The sequence below is a fragment of the Leishmania panamensis genome, assembly GCF_000755165.1.
Source record: "Leishmania panamensis strain MHOM/PA/94/PSC-1 chromosome 6 sequence".
In the NCBI taxonomy this organism is placed as follows: Eukaryota; Euglenozoa; class Kinetoplastea; order Trypanosomatida; family Trypanosomatidae; genus Leishmania; species Leishmania panamensis.
Genome location: NC_025885.1, coordinates 419,632 through 438,700, shown reverse-complemented (window position 1 = coordinate 438,700; position 19,069 = coordinate 419,632). Strand labels below are relative to the sequence as shown.

Sequence of the window (19,069 nt, the reverse complement as noted above, 5' to 3'; positions counted from 1 at the left end):
GGAGGAGAGGCGAATTGGCCATGCAAGCACATCCGTCACAACGTAACTACGCATACACAACTGCCAGGCATCCCTCATGAATAGTGTAAAGTCTCTGACCAATGGCGACGACCTCCAGGAACGTTACCCCACGCGATAGAGCCGCTTGTCGACTGCTCCGGACGCCAAAACGGGCGCGACTAGGAGCAGCTCTCGAGAAGGCGCCCTGCGCGTCGCCCCAGGGTCACACCTCCCTCGGATGTGCTCCCCAAACACCTCCAGAACGCAAGCCTTGAGGAGTACAATACAGTCCTGCAGCGCCTTCACCCCCCCCCCTGTGAGTCTCGACCATAAACCCGCATTCACGTTATCCCTCCCTCCCCCCCCCCCCCCCCAAGCACTGCACGCATCACCCGGTGGGACAGGCCATCCACCGCCTCTCCGTGCGAGAGAGCAGGCGAACACATTGATGAAGAAATGCCCACGGAAGCCAAAGCGATGTTGGGTAGACCCTCCCTACGCGTCCCACGGGAATCCAGCCCCACGCCCTTCAAACAACTCCCGCTTGGTGAGTTCGAGAGACGGTACCCCGCACAATCCACTGCGGCTACGCCCCGGGCTGAAAGTGCCAAGGCTTTCCAGGAGTAAAGCAAGGCAACGCTGCTGAACATTGGAAACCAGAGCGTCTCCACCGGCTGCATCCCTGCTACGCGGAAAGAAGTGCTCGCTGCGCCGCTACTGAGGCCGCACATGTCCAATGACAATCCCGCGTCCTACCGCCCAGTGACGCTGAGCAGCCTTCGGTGCGAGTTCATCGAGCGAATCATCTCGCGACGACTATGCGACCATCTTGGAGACGAGATCCAGCCACCAAAGTCTGGCTTCCCTCTCCACTGCTTCATCTTTTAGACCCCCCCCGCTGGGCTTGCTCCTCCACACGATAACGCAACGGCGGCCAGACGCCAAGATAGGAGCACTGCTGGTGGACCTCAAGCTCGCGCGTTTGGCTTCGACCACGCCGCTTTCACCACGACTGTGAGGAAGTTCAAGGCAGACCTGCGCCTTCCTCGCTAAACCCATAAAATGTTTACGCAATGGTTGCACTTGCGCTCGTTTCCACGGGAAGTCAAAGATGGCCAAGTTTGCATGCAGGACTCCACCAAGAAGCTGTCCTAGGGCCTCGCTTCCTCATCAGTGCAGTAGGCTCTCTGAGCGTGGTGCTCGACAAGATGCCCTGGCTGCAACACGGCTTCTTTGCTGATGGCCTCACACCCCTCACATCCTCCGCAGATGAAGATGTTAAGTCAGCCACGCTACAACCCGCCCTCAGGAAAGCGGCGTACTGCGCAGTGGAGCACTTCGTGCAGCCCAGTAACCCTAAGGCGAAGAACACCCTATCTCTCGTTCACGGCATCGCCACCAGCCGAAACTCTTCGCTGCACATACACGCTTAGGGAGGATCGCCACTCCTGACTACCCGGCGTGGACTTCCAGCCCATGCGCGGCGCTCGGTTCCCTGAAGCACAGGCCCGAGGATTCAATAGTGCAAAGGCGGTGCGCACACGCTGTCAAGTACAGCTGACATGGGGGGAAGGGGGGGGGTATGTCGCACCCAAGCAAGCGATGCAGAGGACACACAAGCACGAGCGATGCGTAAAGAGAAAGGCGTGCGGAGAGGTATACCAGCCGGCCCCAATGCGCGCGCGGGCGTGTGTGTGTGTGTGTGTGTGTGTGTATGTGTGTGTGTGCGGAACATGCCGCAACCCTTCCCTCCGACCTGGTGGACTGATGGAGGCACAGGTGCCGGAGGTGCGATTAAACCACCCCCCACATCATACAAACGAGTCCGCTGTGGTGAGCCACCACGCGATGTTATGAAATGCTGCGGCTTGAAGCGACGGGGTAAGGGGGAAAAGTATGGCATACAGTCAGAACATAGAGTCTCACAGGGGCCTGACCTGAGGCGGGCCAACGTCCTCCTTGGGCTCATCTAGCGTGCACCTACACCACCCCTTGTTACCCGTACGACCGACGCCACCGCTTCTGCCCTCGGGCAGGACCCTGGACACGGCCCGCTTTGAATCGAGGCATACAGTCCACGCAGGCCCGTCTGGTAGCCATCGTGCAGTACGCATGCGGGAAATGGACGAAGAAGAGTGGGAAGAGTCCGTTAGGCGGCATGGCCCTATTTGATGGCACGCGGTTCCTCCCAGATGGCCAGGGTTTAGCCGCAGCGCAACGGAGCCATGAGTTAGTGGTGGCTGTAGGCGTGTTGTGGTTCACGTGTGTGTGGTAGAGTGGACACGCTGAAAGGGAAAACGATGCGCGCGTGCATTGCTAGCTGCCGTGCAGGCGGTGGGTGAAGATGAAACGGGGTGGGAGGGTCCATGGAGAAGAGTAAAGAGAGAGAGAGAGAGACGGCATCCAGCAGCAGCCAGCAGGAACATGTACGTGCGCAGTGCCCTCCAGCAAACCCCCCAAAACAGAGAATGGCAGAGGGAAACGCCCCAACTGTGTGTGCGAGAGAGAGACAGGACAGACAGAGGCGCATACATGCCCAAAGGGGCGCACCAGCATCAAGGCGCGATTACTTGACCTTTGCGCCACAGCCGCTCGAGCAGCCTCTGCCCCCTGCACATGGAAGCGCGGGAGCCGGTGCTTTCCGATCTCCCCGCCCCCCCCCCGGCCGCCCGTCCGTCCGCCTCTTTTTATCTGCAGATCGCTCTTGTCTACTTAGTCCGCTGAAAGGCACACCAACAGAAGATGAAAGGGGAGCAGACATTGGCCCAAGAGGGAGACGTCTACGTGCGTCTCGGCTGATTCGACCGGCACGCTGAGCATCCTTTCTGCCTCCACCCCCTCCCCACTTTGCGCGCTTCATCGTTGGACGTTAGTTCTTTCCCCCGGGTAGCCCATGGTTGCATTCAATTCATTTTTTTCCGTTGCTCAGCCCTTCCTGCGGCTGCGGTTGAGGCCCGTCAATAACGCAGCAACCACCAGCTCTCCGGCGTAGTAACTAAGGCGAGGAGGCCTAGCGGAGGGGAGCGACGGGAGGGACACAAAAAGCGTGGAGGCCAGCCACACCAGTGATGAGTGGGCGTACATCGGTGCCACCCTTGAGGGGGAGGGCGGGTGGGAAGAGGAAAAGGGCAAAACAAAGCATGAGGAGCGCGCTCTACATGGCAGAGGTGGAAAGAGAGGGACAAAACTCACAGCCACAGGGGTGCACCACACTGTCACACGTCCATGGAGGGGTTCTCTTCAAACAAGTCCGCTCCCTGCCACGCAGCACGCGAGCCCGACCTCCCCGCGCACTCCGCCCCGGGCCTGTCTCTCGCAGGGCCCCACCCTCGAGCTCGACCCGTTCCCCGCACCCACAGGCCGCGAGGGCCCGCGGAGATGCGCGCGAGTCACGCCGACACTTCGCCGGCCCCCATCGATGGCGCAAATGGGTTGGCTGTCGCCGGTCGCTCCGCCGCAGCGCCGCCCAGGGCCCGACCGTCGCCACCAGAGCAGCGCCTCGCCATCGGCAGGGACGGAGGGGGGCCCGCGCGGCCTCGCCGCTTCATGTGCGGGGAGTGCCGGACCCCGGATGACGCCACGCGGGAGGGAGGGAGGGGGGGTGACGACAGTGAGACAAGGGGAAAGAAACGAATGAAGATAAGAGAGGAAGAGAGCGTACAGAATGGGCCCAGGCAGAGATAGCCCGAGAAAGGCCGCTTAGAGGTGGCGAGACAACCTTGAACAGGAAAGAGGCGCGGGTGGGGAGCATAGGAGACTAAGGCGGCGCTTACACGGATGTCGGTGTGTTGGTGTAGTAGACAACCCAGTAGAGGGACTTCCTGCCTCCCTTGCGTTGTGATCGCCGTCGCCGCATCTCACCGACTCTCAGCCCCGCTATACCTTTCCCCCTCATAGCGTCTTCCTCTGACGCCCTCCTGCGTTGCACCCACTTTCTGCCTTAGCGGCTCACGAAGGTGCATCACTGTGGCAGTACTTTACTGCCTGTTGGCCGCTACGTATGACCGGAAGGCGGAGAGCTCGCGCGGGCCGCTGTACTGGTTCGCACCCGACTTGTCCCTCTTGGGGAAGAACTTGAGGGTTGGGAATCCACTGATGCCGAACTCCTTCGCGATTCCGCGGTGGGCACTGGCATCGATGCGGGCAATGATGATGTCCTCCGAGATGGGGTAGTTGTCCGCCAGCTCCAACCACACGGGCTTCATGTTGTTGCAGTGGCCACACCACGGGGCGTAGAACATGACGAATACATTCTTCGAGGGGTCCTTCACAATTTTGTGGAAGTTTGCCGGGTTGAGCTCCACCATCTCCGCCTCAGCGAAGAGCACAACGAAGGCGACAGCCAACACAACAGCGAAAGCCTTCCTGAAGAGCGACATGGCGGGGAGAGCACGGTGAGGCGGAGAGAGGAGACGTAACGCCAAGGGAGCGAGGATAGAAACAAAAGGTTTGCGTATGCTAAATAGGCTCAAACTGTGGCGTGGTGAAGCCGTTTCGCTCAGAGGCGCGAAGCAGTCGACGGGGCGCCGAGCATTGGGATAATGATGGGGGGCATGGCGGCAGTGGGGAAAAGTGGAGGGAGGAGGAGAGGGAGGGAGGGAGGGAGAGAGATGAATGATGACCACATGTGGTGGCCTCTCATTACGCACGTGAGAAGTGCAGGGAAGGGGGGCAGTGGGTTGCCTCGTTCGCTTTTTACGCTTATTTCATATTTGTCTGTCGGTGCTGTGCACACGCACACACACCTCCACCGGTTGCGAGTCTTTTTCGACCCCCACCAGTCTTTCCTCTGGGTGGTTCAGCGAAGAACGAATGGATTCTAGTAATCTGCCCAACTCGTGCGCGGGAACGGGGTAGAAGAGCCCCACACGTCGAGTAGTGGAGGAGAGGACCATCTGCGGCAGCCGTGAACAGAGAGGGAGGGGGGTGCAGGCGGATGTGAACGCATTAGCTACCAGCAGCGCCACCTGAAGAGACGAAAATAACGACATGCACATCTACCGAGGGGGCGGGAAATCTATCAGCGGAGATGATCAAGCCTCACTGTGTCTCCTCCCCTTCCCTCAGCCACTCTCTTCCAGAGACACACCAACGTCCGCACATGCGCCATCGCCCGCCTTGCCCTCTTCCCATGCGGCGCAGTCGCTGGGCCTCTGTAGAGAACGTCTGTCATCCCCCCCCTTGCAAGGGGGGGGGATGTAGCACGTAGAGTGGATGATGAGGGGGGGGGAAGGCACAGCTCTACAGCAGCAGAGATGACCCATGCATGGATGGTTTGTGCATAAGCTGCACTGCAAGCACGAGCCAACAGAGCGAGAGGGAGAAGTGGGGGGGGGTAATCGGGGGGAGGGGAAGGAGGAGAAGAAGCGCGCTTACGGCTGCAACAGGGCCCGCTTCGCCTCGACGACTTCCCTCAGCTCCACCTCCGACAAGGGACGATCTTCAACTAAGTTCTCGAAGGTAGTGCTGCTGCCCGTCGGTCGTGCGTTGATGTTAGGCATCACTGTCGTCACGTCCGTCGAGCGAGGCAGTGCGTGGTGCATCACCGTCGCCGCCACAGCGTTCTTCTTTGCCCTCGGGCGCAAATCCAATCGGCGCAGAAGTGTGTGGGCGGCGGTGTGCTCGGGACACGTCGCCGACACCACCGCTGCCGCGTTGGCTGGCACCCCTGGCCATGGGTGCGACGCTTCCGAAAAGGGTAGCAGCAGCTGCTGCTGCTGCTGACGTGAATACGCTATCAGGTACTCACTGGCGCGTTCTTCGACCATGGCGAGGCACTGCAGCAGGGTGCCCTGCTGTACCCCCTCCAACCCCGTGAGGGTACGGAGCTCGTCGATGCTGCACCCCAGCCCACGAAACACTTCATTCACTTGTTCAACCACCTGTGCCAGCACCGCTGCGCTCTCCTCCTCCTCTTTCTCCTGCTCATACACGCGATCACGCATTGCACCGAAATTATCGAGAAGGTCAAACATGCGAGAAGAGCGCTCTTGCCTGCCTTCGGTCGACGTTCCAGGCACGCTCGAGCCGCCGCTCTTCTCGGCTGCCATGGAGGCTGTGGCAGTCGTCAGGTCCTCGAGCGTGTCGGCAACGGCGAGTGCCGCGAGAGCAGAGGTGGATGTGAAAGGGTGTCCCACCGACTCCGAGACGCTGGCTGAGCTGCCTGGACTTCTGGTAGTCAAGTAAGATGCGGTGACGCGATCACCGGCACCCCCGCTGATCGGCATCATTAGCGCCGCTTTCTCTTTCTCGAGCGCCACCATGTTGCGCTTGATGGCGTTAACCTCCTCAAACACTTTATACCGCTCGTCAGCCGCCGTGTCCATGAACCCGACCACGTCCTCAATGGCGTCGCTCTGCACAATGGCGGAGAGCCTTCGGTAGTAGTCTTCGAATAGGCGGACCTGCGCCTGGTTGCTGTCAAGTGACAACTCGCTCTCTGGGGTCTGTAGCTCCGCACCGCCATCCCTGCCAGCAGGAGCGACCCCATCGGCGGCCGCGATGCCGCGCTCTTCAGCAAAGGCACTGCTGCTTAGGTTTGACTCGCTGGCGGCTGCGGCTCTCGTCTCGTCGTTGAGGCGGCGAGTAGTGGTGCGACGATGTTGACGCTCAATGGCGGCCTTGACGTTGTTGTTGTCCTCCTCCAGGCCCTCCCGCTCCACACGGGTCTGCATGATGATCCGGCGCAGCTCCTCCAGCTGGTCATTGTTTGCCGCCTGTGCCTTGGCGTTCTCGTTCTGCACCCCTGTCAGCTCGTCGAAGACCGCCTCATACTGATGACTTTCCTCGGCCATGCGTGCCTGCATCTCGGTGAGCTCAGCAACGACGCACTGGCGCTCCTCGCACACGAGGTTACACACCTCCATCAGGTATGCCATCTCGCGACGCTTCGCCAGAAGCGCATCACACTGGCGGTGGCACATTGTGTCGTTGCTCGTCTGGCTCACCAACAATGTGTCAATCTCAGTGCGCACCTCCTGTGCCTCTTTGATAGCAGCGTTGAGGCGTTCCTGCTCACGCGCCACCCTTTCCTCTAAGCCACGGAACCGCTCGTGGATCAGTGCCCTGTAGTTGTCGGCTGCTGCACTGCGCGCCGCGGCTGACACCTCTGCTGTAAAATTCTGTCGCTTCAATTCCTTGCGAGCCTTCCGCACATCAGCGAGTCGGGCCTGCGACTCCGCGAGCTGGCGCTCTGCCTGTGCACACTCGCGGCGCCGCTTCTGCACTTCGGCTTTGGCATTCTGATACTTGAGAGTGGTCGACCCAATCAGCTTCGACTCTGAGCGACCAGCCGGCGCACCGGAAGTGCGTTCATAGCTGGCGTAATCCTTCAAGGCCTGCACTTCAGCCAGGGACATGCACTCTTCCATGCGAATCGCCTCGAGCCGCTCGCGCAGCTTTGCGTTGTCATTCTCGAGCTTCGAGACTTCTTGCTCCTGCAGCACGCTGATGCGCCTCGCTTCCTCGTCTATGTCACGCAGTCGCATCTCTACCTGGGTAAGCCGGCGGCGCACCTGCGTCTCTGGCATAGCAGTAACAGCAGCGGCAGCAGCAGCGCCCCCGCCTCGTGCGGCGGTGCTGTTTGGATCACTGCGGGACGCCTGAAGAGGGCGTGGAGCGCGAGTCGGTGGCGCCGCCGCTTTCATTGTTCCCGCAATGTGCTCTCTCGCCCTACGCGGGTGCCGGCGTGCGGCAGTTCTCGAGAAGGAAACGCCCAACCCGCCCGACGATGCGAGTGGGTGCGTGTATATGGGCGCGTGAGAAGACTGATGGAGGGGAGGAGAGAGGGAGAGAGAGGGAGAGGGAGAGACTGTGCGTGCGTCCGTGTGTTTGTGTCGGCACTTCGGAGAGGGAGAGGCGGGCAATCTCGAGACTGCCTGCCCGCGTGCCTCTTTTATGCGGCGTCCATTGCCCTCTCGGACGAGTGCCAAGCGAACGGGGAAGTAGATGAGTTCACGTCAGCGTAACAGCTCGCAGAGTCCGAGCCTATATGGGCCTCTGCCCCTTGCGTCCTACATGTGAGAAAAACACATCAACGCCATCCGCAAGAAGTGAGGGGAAGGGGGGGGGCATTTTTACGTGGTGAAGAGCTCTTTCATCTCTTGTAGCTCCAGACGCAGTAGCGCGGCCTCTCGCTGCTTGCCGTCCAGCTCTGCTTGGAGTACTTCGATGTGGTTGCGCAACTCCATGTTTGCTCCTTGGTAGCGCAGCAACTCTGCCGCCAGTAGCAGCACACCCGAGCTGTCTCTGTCTGGCTGAACCGAATCGGTGTCGCACCTTCGAGAGCGTACTTGACTCTCCCAGCCGCTGTGCGCTTCCTCAGGTAGCTCCTCCGTCGTGTGCGGAGGAGGGGTCATAGTAAAGCGGTTTGTGGGACGCGACAGAGCGTAGTTCAGAGGCGATGCCGCATCTCCGCGTCGCGTGTGGCCATCACGACTGTCCTCGATCCTTTCTTTCGATGCTTGCGCCGGTTGCAGCGCCACACCACCCACGCTTGTAGCAACGAGTTTTCGGATGGAGGACTGGAAAGGCCTGGCCCCAGCGGCCACCGCTCGTGCACCCCCTCCTCTGTCAAGACCACCAGCGTTACCTGCTTCATCAGCTTCTGGATCGATTCCATGCAGGTTCAGAATGTAGCGGATGAACGACTGTGCCGACTCCGCAGGGTCTGGAGCAGCAAGAGCAGCAGGCGCCATGCCGTCGAGTGCGTGCGAAGTCCCCGCATGGCTCCCCGGAAGTGGGTACGTCGGTGTCTCTGCACCTCTTCGGCCGCCGTCGACCCGTACACCAGCCTTGTGTGTCGCCACGAGCGGCAACTCCTCGAGTGGCACGTACTGGGCGCCGTCCGTAACGTCATCCTTGACGTCATGTGGGCGGTGTGGCGAATGGGCAGACAGCGGTGGTCGAGTAGGCGCGGTGGTGGCTGCTGGGGCTGAGTGCTGCTGATAATGGCCTTGTGAGTGCGAGGGTGCAAGCCGTGGTGAGACACTGACACCATCCACGGCATCGCGAGCACCGGCAGGCAGCATGTCGCCTATGGCGTCCGTTAGATCCTTGTTGTCAAGGCGCGAGTTCGTGGCTATGCGAGTGGACTGAAGCGGGCCATCATCGCCGCGGAGGAGGGGCTCATGTACCATGGCGGCCTTATCCTGTCTGATGGTCGCTCCCGCCGTGGCGGAGGTGGTAGTATATACTTTGGCCAGCCGCCGCCGCAGCTTCTGATTCTCGCACACGAGCGCCTGCATAGCTCGTATTTGTTGGGTGAAGATGCCCTCATCCTTGCGGAGCTCCCGCTCGCACAGTGCCAGTCGCTCCTTTGTTGTCGCATGCGAGGTGCACATGCAAGCAATCACCTCAGCTTGCTCGTCGTACTGTTGCTGGAGGCTGGCGTAAGCGGACTGCACCTCGCGTACCTTTAGCGGTGTCATCATCGACTCGTCCTTCGCCCTGCAGCCCCTCGTCGCTGCGGCGCCGGTGTGTGAGTCCTCGCGCAGCGACAGCGGAGAGACCATGGCGGTGGAGGGGCTGCCACGGCGACCCAGCGGCGACTGCGCGCGTCGCAGGCGCTCGTACTGCTGCAGCGGCTCGTTCAGAATGCGCAAAGCCAGGGAGCAGTACTGCAGGGTCCGCAGCGTCTCATCGCGATTGTACGTGTCGGGTGCCACGCAGGCGATGAACACTGTAGCGCTGTTGCCGCCAAGGGTGTCCTGCAATAGACGTGTTAGCCGACTGCTGCGGTAGGGAACGTGGTGTGAACGCTGATGCCCGCCACCACCACCCTGGTCAGTCTCCTTCCCGTTGGCAGCTCTATTGATGCGACTCAGTGCACGCATGACGTTGCCCAGCGCCAGCAGCCCAGTGTTGATGGCGATACTTTCCTGGAAGCGCACGCCGACGTTGCCAGTCTTCTTCTCTCGCTCCGAGCCGGCCAAGTCGACGACGTCAAGCCGGCACGCGTAGCGAGAGTGGAAAAGGGTGAGGATTGCGTGGCTGCGGCTGGAGCTCTCGTGGACGTTTGTCGCCCCTGTCGCGCGTCGAGTGTCACCACGGGCGATCAGCACCCCGGCTTGCTCGACCGTGAAGATGGGGACGATGGCGGCGCCTAAAAGAGCACAGCCTGCCGTCGCCGATACCGCCGCCTCACGCTCGTCCGTCGGAGGGCATTGCAGGTCCACGCGCTCCAGGCGAGGACGCTCAGCCCTTGCCCCCGGTACCGTCGTCGTCACGAGGCGGATGTTGCCAGGTTCCTCGCCATTGCGTCGCGACGCGGCGGCGGCTGGACCCTCCAGCAGGTCGCGAATCGTCTCACCGTACACCTCGACGTACTGGAGGTACAGCAGTGGTGCTGTTCCCGTGGGAGAGGTTGGCGTCTCTACGCTGGGTGGCCCTGCCGCACCGCTGCGCACACCGTTGTCGGTCATGATGTCTCTCAGCAGCAGAGGCAGCAGCGACTGCACTGTGAAGGTCTTGCCTGTGCCCGTCTGGCCGTATGCGAGGACGCTGGCGTTGAAGCCCCGTAGAAAGCGGGTAGTCAGTGGCGCCACGGACTCGGCGTAGATGAGCTCTGTGGCGTCCTCCATCATGTAGACCCGATCCACCTTAAAGACACGGTTGTCGCCCACGCTGACGTGCGTCGGGTTGAGCACGAGCGTATTGAGTTCCGCATCGGGGGGGTCAGAGGCGATGAAAGGGCGGATACGGACAACAACGTGGACGCGCTCCGACATGGCGCTGGTGGGCCACTTAAAGACCCTCGTCGTGATGCGGTCAAGGAGGAGCGGAGTAACGCAGACTGACACGTGCCAGGGGAGTGGGGGGAGAGGAAGAGGGACAGGGACACCGATGTGTCTCTTTCGCCTCAGAGCTGCCCAATCATAATCTCTATGGAGCAGGAGACTTCTATCAAACCGCACACAGGCGCAGGCGCGCGCTCCTATGTGTGCGTGCGTATGTATGTGGGGAGGTGCGTGTGTGTGTGTCTGCTGATGGATGCCCAGCGATGCGTCTGTACGGGGCGTGTCGGTGTGCGCCGCTATGTGCGCAGTGGGAAGGAAAGACGAGGGTGACAGAGAGTAGAGAAAAGAGGGACTCCTCACAAAACAACCGAGCGCAGGTGGGTGGAGTGGAGATATACGACCGTCAGTGAGAGAAGCGCCTCCACGACAAGTCCGTCGCGCTGGGAAAGCCCAGGAAGGAGTAGGACCAGGGTTCGTTTGCCCTCCCCCCTACCACCATGACTGCCTCCATGCGTTTCAGTGGCCCTTGTCCCCTCCGCCCTCTCTCTCTCTCTCTCTCTCCCTCTTGCCACACCTAAAGAACGGGAAAAGATGCCACAGCGCATGGCCACGTCTCTGCGTTGTTGTCTCACGTCTCTGTTTCGAGCCTATTCATTACAGCTTACATCCAGCATCGCGCTTTCGCGCTCACACACGCACGCGCTGGCACTTGTAAATGGAGAGAAAAGCAAAGGAGACGAATGCACCCCCTCTCCCCACCTACGCTCCCTGAGAGGGAGAGGGAGAGACACGCACCGACCCAGTTACAGTGAGGGTGGTAGTGGCACGCGCGCAAGGGACTCACAAGACCCCCTCCTCTCTCTCCCCGCCTCTGCTTACTAGAACCGCCACAAGCAGCGGCGGCGCACGAGGAAAGTGAGGAGAGGGAGCGCGAAGGTAGATGAGGCCAAACAGCGCATGCACACACACACACACACCGCGCAAACCGCAGTCCGCCTCCTCGACTTGATTCAAGCCTCGCCGCGTGTCATCGGGGTCACCACCACGACCGCCTGCATCGTCAGGCAAGGAACGGTGTATCCGTGCACTTGGGTGGCCGTGGGTGCGGCTTGGTTATGAGGATGCGCTCCTCCGGTGTCATGTCGTCAGCCGTCGGCTTTGGCTCGTCGGTGGTGCAGCGCACCATCAGCCGAAACAGCAGCGGCGATTTAAGCGTAGAGGCGGACGACGTGCAGCGGGTGCGCTTCTGATCCGGTGCGCCCGTCACGTCGTCATTGTCTGCGTCACGCCGACACTTCGTCGCCGCGCTGCCGAGAATCTCGAACCGCTTCGCCTCCATTTCGGCGCTGTCACCGCCGTGGATGAGCTCCATCTTCAGGGCATTGCGCTTTGCGTACATCGTATAGTGGCGGCTCATGCCGATCTTCTTCACCTCCCCGCTCGTCGTCGGCAAGGATGATGGCGACGCCTCACCATCGTCGTCCGAGTCGCTAATGGCGACGGTAGTGGACACCTTGATGCGTGTTAGGACATCGGCGAAGCCAAGCGACTGTGTGGTCCACGTGTCCTGCACCCCAGCGTGATAGCCGAGTCCCATCACGTCATCCTTACGACTCACCTTGACGTGGCTGACGGCACCATCTTGACCCTTGCCAAGTCCGGTGCCCTCTGTCCACCCTGAGCGCTTCAGCAGCGCCTTTCCGAAGTTCTTCTCGGCGTTTGACCAGCGATTGCCGTTCGGGTCAGTGCTCATGGCGACAACAACTATACGCGCGTGATGTGCACGATCTGCCTATGGTTGTATGGGCTAAGCCTGCGAGATAAGGCGGTAGCCAAAGAGTTCGCTGGCGAAGCGCGCCGACAAGCAAGTGGGCAACAGGGGAGAGGGGGAGAGTAGGAGGGGAGGTGAAGGGAAGAAGGACAGGGAGAGGGCCTGAGTTACATCGCAGGCGCAAGGAATGGGAAGGGGGGGAAGCGCTCGAGACGTGCCTAATGCTGGAGGGTGGGGAACACGGCGGTGGGTACAAGCGCCTCATGATGAGAGCGATCTCCTCCTCTCCCTTTCCCGTCCCCTGACTCCTTCTGTAGAACGACGTAGATCTGCATTGCATTACTGCCCGAACTGAGCGACGCATCCCCCGCCCCCGCTGCCCCCACCACGAGCACTGCAGCTTTCTGGCGCTCCTCCCTTGCTCACTTCGCATGGGGTTCGCCCCCCTTCGCCCGCCATGCCAGCACACGCATGCGAGTGAGTGGGCGTCTCCCAATGCGAGCGAGCGAGTACGTGTTGAAAGGCTGGCACGCCCCCCGCAGATATACGAGTTGAGCGGGGGGAAGGGAGAGGCGAGACGCCAGCGATTGCATCCACGAAAGGTGGCTTAAACATCGAACTCTCTCAATAGGCCCTCACGACCCAGTAGGGAGACGGCGCACGGTGCGCTGCTCCTCGCCCAGAGCCCTCTGCACAAGATCGTCTTCAGTCGACACGAACAGGTGGCGCGGGGGCGGGTCAAGCAGCTTGAGCTCCTGCAGCGACTCCTTCACCGAGGCTGGACACTTTACGAGAAACCCCGGTATGATCTCGTTCATCAGTTGCAGGAACGTGCGCGCGCGGTAATGGTCGCCGGCCACTGCGCATGTGCGAAACAGCAACGCGATAGTGTGCATGTCGATCGGCGCATTGCTGTAGAGTACGCATAAGTCCACCAAGCTGAAGACGCGACAGTCGCCGCGGCGGCTGAACACTTCCAGGACCGGCCGTATGAGATCGTTGGTGATCTTCAGGCCGTGGTACTTGTGCGCGACGAGGATATTGTACGCCTCGTTCGACCACTCTTCTTTGTGCGCCGCGCAGAAGGCCGTGATGACGTCGGCGTGAGCGCGCTGCAAGATCGTCTGCGTTGCCGCGTCGAGTCGCAGCTGCTCCCCATCACCTTCGTCATCCTCGACGCCGCCGCCGTCGCCGAGGGAGTTTGCACCACCACCACCACCAGCAGCAGCAGCAAGATTAATTCCGTTGTGCCTCGAAAAGCGCGGCCGCATCTCCACCAGACTGCGAAGTGACGTCAACAAGTCAGCGTAGATAGCCGCCCTGCCCTTCTCGTCCACCGTGTCACTGTCCAGCTCCAACAGTCGCACCTTGCCTGCGATTAGCTCGCCTTCAATAGCCATGGACGCCGGCACCCGATCCACCACCTCTAGCGCGCGGCGCAGGTACGCGTCCGGGGCGGACTCCTCGATGCGCAGTGCGCGCAGCAGTGCTGAGATGTGAAGTTCCTTCAGCCGCGAGACCTCCTCATCGACCAGGCCTAGCGGGTTGTCGGCATTCGTGTTCTTCTGAAAAAGCACATCGATGTGGTCATAAAGCGCCTGTATGTGGGCGTTCATCGGGGCAGTGGCGATGAGGTCTGCTGCGGCGTCCGCAGACAATAGCCCCTGCGCGTGTGGCGACAACGATGATTGGCCTGCCGTCAGTGGCGTGTAGTGCTGATTGATGGCCCACATGCAGGCACGGGTGAGGGCGAGAAGGTACCGCTGCTGCGCCCAGTACATCGCCTCTGTGGAGGTGGCGGCTGCGTCCTCCTGGTGCGCCTCTACGACGGCTGCAAAACGGTCACTCAGGTAGTAGAGGACAATGCGAGCACCACGCGCACCCCCAGCCATGGCGTTCTGCGCCAGGTCATTCGCAATGCTCTGAAGAAAGCGCGTCGGCTTTGAGGACGATGGCGGTGATGACGGACCGTCTCCGTTTGGGGCCTCGTCTTTCCTCGTCACCCCAGCAGCATCGTGGTGCTCCTCCGCCGCTGCGAGTGGACCAGCGCTGATCGCTGTGGCTGTGCGCAGGTCAAGCCCATGGAGTAGTTCCATGTAGTCTAACAGCACCGGCAGCAACAGCTCCAGCTGTAAGGAGCCTGCGTTCGTGGCCAACGCCTCCATCACTGCGCTCGATACATCCTTGACTACCTGCAGGAGCTCCGAGTTCAGCTGCGGGTGCAGCTGTGCGTCTAGCTGGGTCAGCATAAACCGAGTGAAGCCGCGCACAAACAATGAGACCGCTCTGCCATCGCCAACCGGCACACGCGCGCTAAGAGGCACAACACCGCCGCTCAGCAGAAGCGTCTCGCGCGAGGGGTACAGGCTGTACGGCACTGCCTGTGCTCGGCCTCGCCCGGTGTCGCCTGAGCTTTGACGCGAGGCTCCCTCATCACCAAAGCCGCCATCCGCGCCAGTGGGCCCAGGGTCACTGGATGAGGAAAGAGCGGCTAAGCTGCTGCCACGGGGGTACCCTTCTCTGCGGTATGAGGCGTCGGGCCGGCCTGGGTAGTACAGCACTGTCCTCTGCTCGATGCCGCCGAACGGCAACAGTTTCTTCGCGAGGCGGGACCACGCGTGCACGTCGGTAGGATACTGCTGCTTGAGCAGAAGGCACTGCAGGATGCTGAGCACTGTGTCGGTCTCGCGGAGAGCATTCGCATGGGTGGCAGCATCCTCCAACTCACGCCACAGTTGTGCAGACGTCCTGCGGGTGAGCTCTTGACCATTATTCTTCTCCGCCTGCAGAACCGCAGCAGCGGCTGACGGCAAGGCCACCGCCTCCTCGGCGAGAGTCGTAAGCCAAGCACTGAGTGTCTGCATCGCCGCCGCGCTGCAACGCCGCATTGATGCACAGCGGAACATTCTTGGGAGAGGGAGAGAGGGAAAAGGGGGAGAGGTGACCGGGGTGCACCAGCATGCACGTGGCCACCCCCAATGAAAAGCATCACGGCTAGACAGAGAGCGCACGCCGAAAATACTGGCGTGTGTGCGTGTAGCACTAAAGTGCCCTCGACTCCTCTCTCTCTCTCTTTCTTTCAGCTGGGAGACGACCAGCTCATCACAGGGAACACGTGAAGGCGTTTGATGAGGAAGCGATGGTGGAGGAGGAAGAAGAGGGGGGGAGAGGAGAGGAGAGGAGGGAGAGAGAGAGAGAGAGGCAGGGGGTTGGTGACGCACAAAGGATGAGCCAACGCGGCAGCAGTGGCACACACATACACACGATCATGTCAAACGCTGTACGCCGGCTCTTTTTCGCTGTATGTCGCCTACCGGAGAATCGACGGCGAGAGAAAGGAGAGGGGAGAGAAAAGAGGGCCCCCCACGTGCACTGCGGGAGCCCGTGTGAGTGTCTGTGGGTCTCTCCAAGCATCCATACGAGGCTCAGCGAGTTGCATCCTGCGCGTGGGTCCTCGGCTTGCACTCAAGACGCTACTAGACGTCATTTGGAGGGGTCGTCTCCCATTGCAGATCAGTCTGATGTATGACGCTTTCCCTCTCTCCCTCCTTCCCCCTCCTGCACCCACCGCCTCTTGTCTATGCAGCCTTGTGCATGCAGTGCGCAGAGGCGAGGAAGGCAGAGATGCGGGGGGAGGGAAGGTGGGTGAGAGGAGGGCAACGAGAGTGCATAGAACGTCACTTCTGCGCCCCCCCCCCCACCTCCTCCACAGCGACAGGCTCAGTTGATTAGCCCTGTGAAGAAATTCCTACCACAGCACACCATGTGCAGGCCCAGGCAATGCAGAATACCCCTCTTCCGCCCCATCACTCGTGGCGGATGCAGCGGGAGCAGTAACACTCAAAGTGCCGCTGCGCACAGAGTGCTTTGCGTTCCTTGTAGCCAAGCTTCGTCGTGAGGGCGGCGTTGTAGTCGATCAACAGCTGCTCACCGTTTCGGATCGGCCGCAGCGCGACGAGAGTCTTCTCCATGGCGCTCCCGTGCTTCATTGGTCCATGTCTGCCGGCTGCAGGGGAGGTGCCCGAGCTTACCAAGGCGCAATTTGGGTCGCAGCTGTGGTTCAACATGCTCAGAACCGAGTAGAGGGCGATGCCGGACGTTGTGAAGAACTCGTTCGTGTGTAGAAGTGCGAAGAGCGACAGCACCTCCTCCATGTACAGGTTCGGCTGGCGAAGTGCCGCGCTCAGGGCGACTGCAAGAGCACCAACCTCGCTGAGGGCTGTTGCCGGCTCGTAGTCGGCGGTGCCACGCAGACATGAAAGTCCTGGCAGACTCAGTGGGTGCACCTGATGTATGGTTGCCATGGAGCATATCTTCGCCACCGTCAGGCACGACAGTGCGGCGCTCGCCTCGGAGCCGGAGATGGCGATGCCTGCTTTATCAGGCTCAGGTAAGGCAGCGGCTGTGCCGCTGCGTTGCAGCAGCTCGCGCATACCTTCACACCATTGCGCTAGCTCAGGGTTGCGGGAGGCGCAGCTGCAAGCATGATACTGCGCCCACGCCGCATCTCTACAGTCTACGGAGCAGTACGTCTCCTGCTCGCAGTGTGGGCATGCCACGCCAAACGCGTGAGGGTCGCTGACACCGGTGGTACTGGTGATGCTGCTGTGACTGCGGGGGCGGAGCGGCGCAAGGCAATGCGCACACTTCGTGTCATCGCAGCGCTGCACGAGCAGCGGCGTCTCGCTCAGGATGCTGCTCCGCGGCGGGATGTGCCGCGTCGCGTACAGACCCCGCCCGTACGTCGTCTGGAACGGCTCCAACAGCTCCGCCAGCGGCGGTGTCGCACTCCGCAGACAAGAGCGCCGCACCGCCTGGTTGACGGAGTCCGCCGGCTCACTGTTGTGAACGTACAGGAGCTCGCCCCTGAGACCGCTGGTATCCGCACCTGAATCGTGGGTGTCTGCCTCCCTCTGAGCCACCTCAGCCTGCAGGGCCAGCACATCCTCCGCGGAAGGAAGCTGCGTGAAGCTCGACGTCGCCATTGCCGAGGAAGAGGACGGGCTGGCTACCGTCGTCGTCGCCAAGGTGCGCTGCACAAGTTCTGTCACGCCAGCGACGCCTTTGCGTTGACAGCTCTCTTGTAATGCCTGCGTACATTTGGCTGCAAAGGTGTCTTGACTAGTGTAGCGCCCCGCCACCTCGCCAAGGACGAGCCCCAACGTGTCTTGTGGGTGCCGGTTCAGCAGTCGAATACAGAAGTCCGCCGCGAGGGCGTAGTTACGCTTCACCGTCCAGTGCCACGCACGCTGATGGAGGTATGCGTCAAGCTCCCGGCTGGCATACCAGGCGGCGCGAGCCGCCCGCAGTCGGGTCATGACGGCAGCGGAAAAAACGCTGAGGTGGTGCGAGAAAAAGAGGGGCTGAACTCTACTCAGCAGCGGCCGCCAGACTCTTCACCTGAGTTGCTTTAATGATGACACGCGCATGCACACGCATGTAATGAGAGACTGCACAATCAGCGAGTAATGTGAAGCGGGGAGAAGAAAAGGGGAGTGGGCAGGCGAAGGGGGCGGTGCGAGGAAAAGAAACAGTAGAACGCGAGGGAGTTTTCAGCGGCGGCACACCCCGCTACTCGCTCTCCCCCCACCCTGCCGCACAGAACACCATGGCGGGGGGGGGGGAAGACAGCGTGGGTCCGGGTGATGAATAGGCGGACCTCCCTTCCCCTTGCTCGATGGAACCGCGGAAAGAGAAAGAGAAACGAGAGGCGGGTGCAGACATGAACATCAATTTCGCGCTTCTTCCGACACAATTCAGCTCAACAATGCACAGCCACCAGAGGAGGAATAGAGGGGGCGGGGGTGGGGGAGTCGCCTAACGCCTCTCTCCAGAGTCACGGCTGCTCGGCCTCGAGGCTTCGCACATACCAAATGGCGTGCAGTGCGGCGGAAATGGTGAAGAGGACGCTCAGTAAAAAAAAACAGCACGCCATGAAGGCCGGCAGCACTGGCGAGAGACGCGCCACTGTTCGCGGTGGCTGCGACACAGGCGAGACCTGCTTTGCGTCTGCATCGGTCACCCCGCCACCAGCGCGCGGAGCTGCGGCCTCCCGCGCCGCAGCGTCGGTCCCATCACTGAACTGCCGGCGCAAAGCATCCGTGAAGTGCCGCTGGCGTGCCTGGCGCTCGCTCAGGTACAGGGTGGCGAGGTAGCGCGAGCGCATCCACATGATGAAGCCGCTGAAAGACGCTGCTGCGGCAATGAATAGCGAGTGAGTCAGCCCGTCGGAGATGTCAACGCTCACACACAGGAGTGATACGAGTAGTGGCGCAGAAACCGCAAGGAAGGTGATGTAGTGCATCTCCGCAGCTCACCAGCATACGCACACCGGCGCCACGCTCGTGAGCGACACACAAAGAGAAAGGGAGGGAGGGGGATGACACGCTGTGGGGAAACGGAAGAGAGAAGCCGAAGAGGAGGAGGGAGGGGAAATAGGGGAGGGTAGAGCCCCAATCAGCGAGAGAAAAAGGCCCCCAAGCCGATACTGCAGCGGCACTGCTGGCGCTCAGCGGAGGAGAATAGCCAACGTTCACTCGATCGAGGAAGCAACACAGTGGAA

General features: G+C 61.1%; 7 protein-coding genes across 7 annotated transcripts, besides 2 other annotated features; all 7 read right to left on the bottom strand.

The window, feature by feature from the left end:
- Nucleotides 1-2,292: part of a repeat region that runs on past the window's edge.
- Nucleotides 2,293-3,325: 1,033 nt separating this feature from the next.
- Nucleotides 3,326-3,604: a repeat region.
- Nucleotides 3,605-3,977: 373 nt separating this feature from the next.
- LPMP_061030 (protein disulfide isomerase) lies at nt 3,978-4,379 on the bottom strand (the record flags this gene model as incomplete). Its single annotated transcript, XM_010705682.1, has 1 exon — nt 3,978-4,379. The coding sequence occupies one exon, from the start codon at nt 4,377-4,379 to the stop codon at nt 3,978-3,980; it is 402 nt and encodes a 133-aa protein (XP_010703984.1).
- Nucleotides 4,380-5,372: 993 nt separating this feature from the next.
- Nucleotides 5,373-7,529, bottom strand: LPMP_061020 (hypothetical protein; the record flags this gene model as incomplete). The annotated part of the gene is made up of 1 exon (XM_010705681.1): nt 5,373-7,529. One exon carries the CDS (start codon nt 7,527-7,529, stop codon nt 5,373-5,375), a length of 2,157 nt encoding a protein of 718 aa, XP_010703983.1.
- A 546-nt stretch (nt 7,530-8,075) lies between these two features.
- Nucleotides 8,076-10,727, bottom strand: LPMP_061010 (kinesin, putative; the record flags this gene model as incomplete). Its single annotated transcript, XM_010705680.1, has 1 exon — nt 8,076-10,727. The coding sequence occupies one exon, from the start codon at nt 10,725-10,727 to the stop codon at nt 8,076-8,078; it is 2,652 nt and encodes an 883-aa protein (XP_010703982.1).
- A 1,069-nt stretch (nt 10,728-11,796) lies between these two features.
- On the bottom strand, nt 11,797-12,489 carry LPMP_061000 (hypothetical protein; the record flags this gene model as incomplete). Its single annotated transcript, XM_010705679.1, has 1 exon — nt 11,797-12,489. One exon carries the CDS (start codon nt 12,487-12,489, stop codon nt 11,797-11,799), a length of 693 nt encoding a protein of 230 aa, XP_010703981.1.
- Nucleotides 12,490-13,142: 653 nt separating this feature from the next.
- LPMP_060990 (hypothetical protein) lies at nt 13,143-15,413 on the bottom strand (the record flags this gene model as incomplete). Its single annotated transcript, XM_010705678.1, has 1 exon — nt 13,143-15,413. One exon carries the CDS (start codon nt 15,411-15,413, stop codon nt 13,143-13,145), a length of 2,271 nt encoding a protein of 756 aa, XP_010703980.1.
- Nucleotides 15,414-16,313: 900 nt separating this feature from the next.
- Nucleotides 16,314-17,825, bottom strand: LPMP_060980 (hypothetical protein; the record flags this gene model as incomplete). The annotated part of the gene is made up of 1 exon (XM_010705677.1): nt 16,314-17,825. One exon carries the CDS (start codon nt 17,823-17,825, stop codon nt 16,314-16,316), a length of 1,512 nt encoding a protein of 503 aa, XP_010703979.1.
- A 518-nt stretch (nt 17,826-18,343) lies between these two features.
- On the bottom strand, nt 18,344-18,811 carry LPMP_060970 (hypothetical protein; the record flags this gene model as incomplete). The annotated part of the gene is made up of 1 exon (XM_010705676.1): nt 18,344-18,811. The coding sequence occupies one exon, from the start codon at nt 18,809-18,811 to the stop codon at nt 18,344-18,346; it is 468 nt and encodes a 155-aa protein (XP_010703978.1).
- Nucleotides 18,812-19,069: the final 258 nt, after the last annotated feature.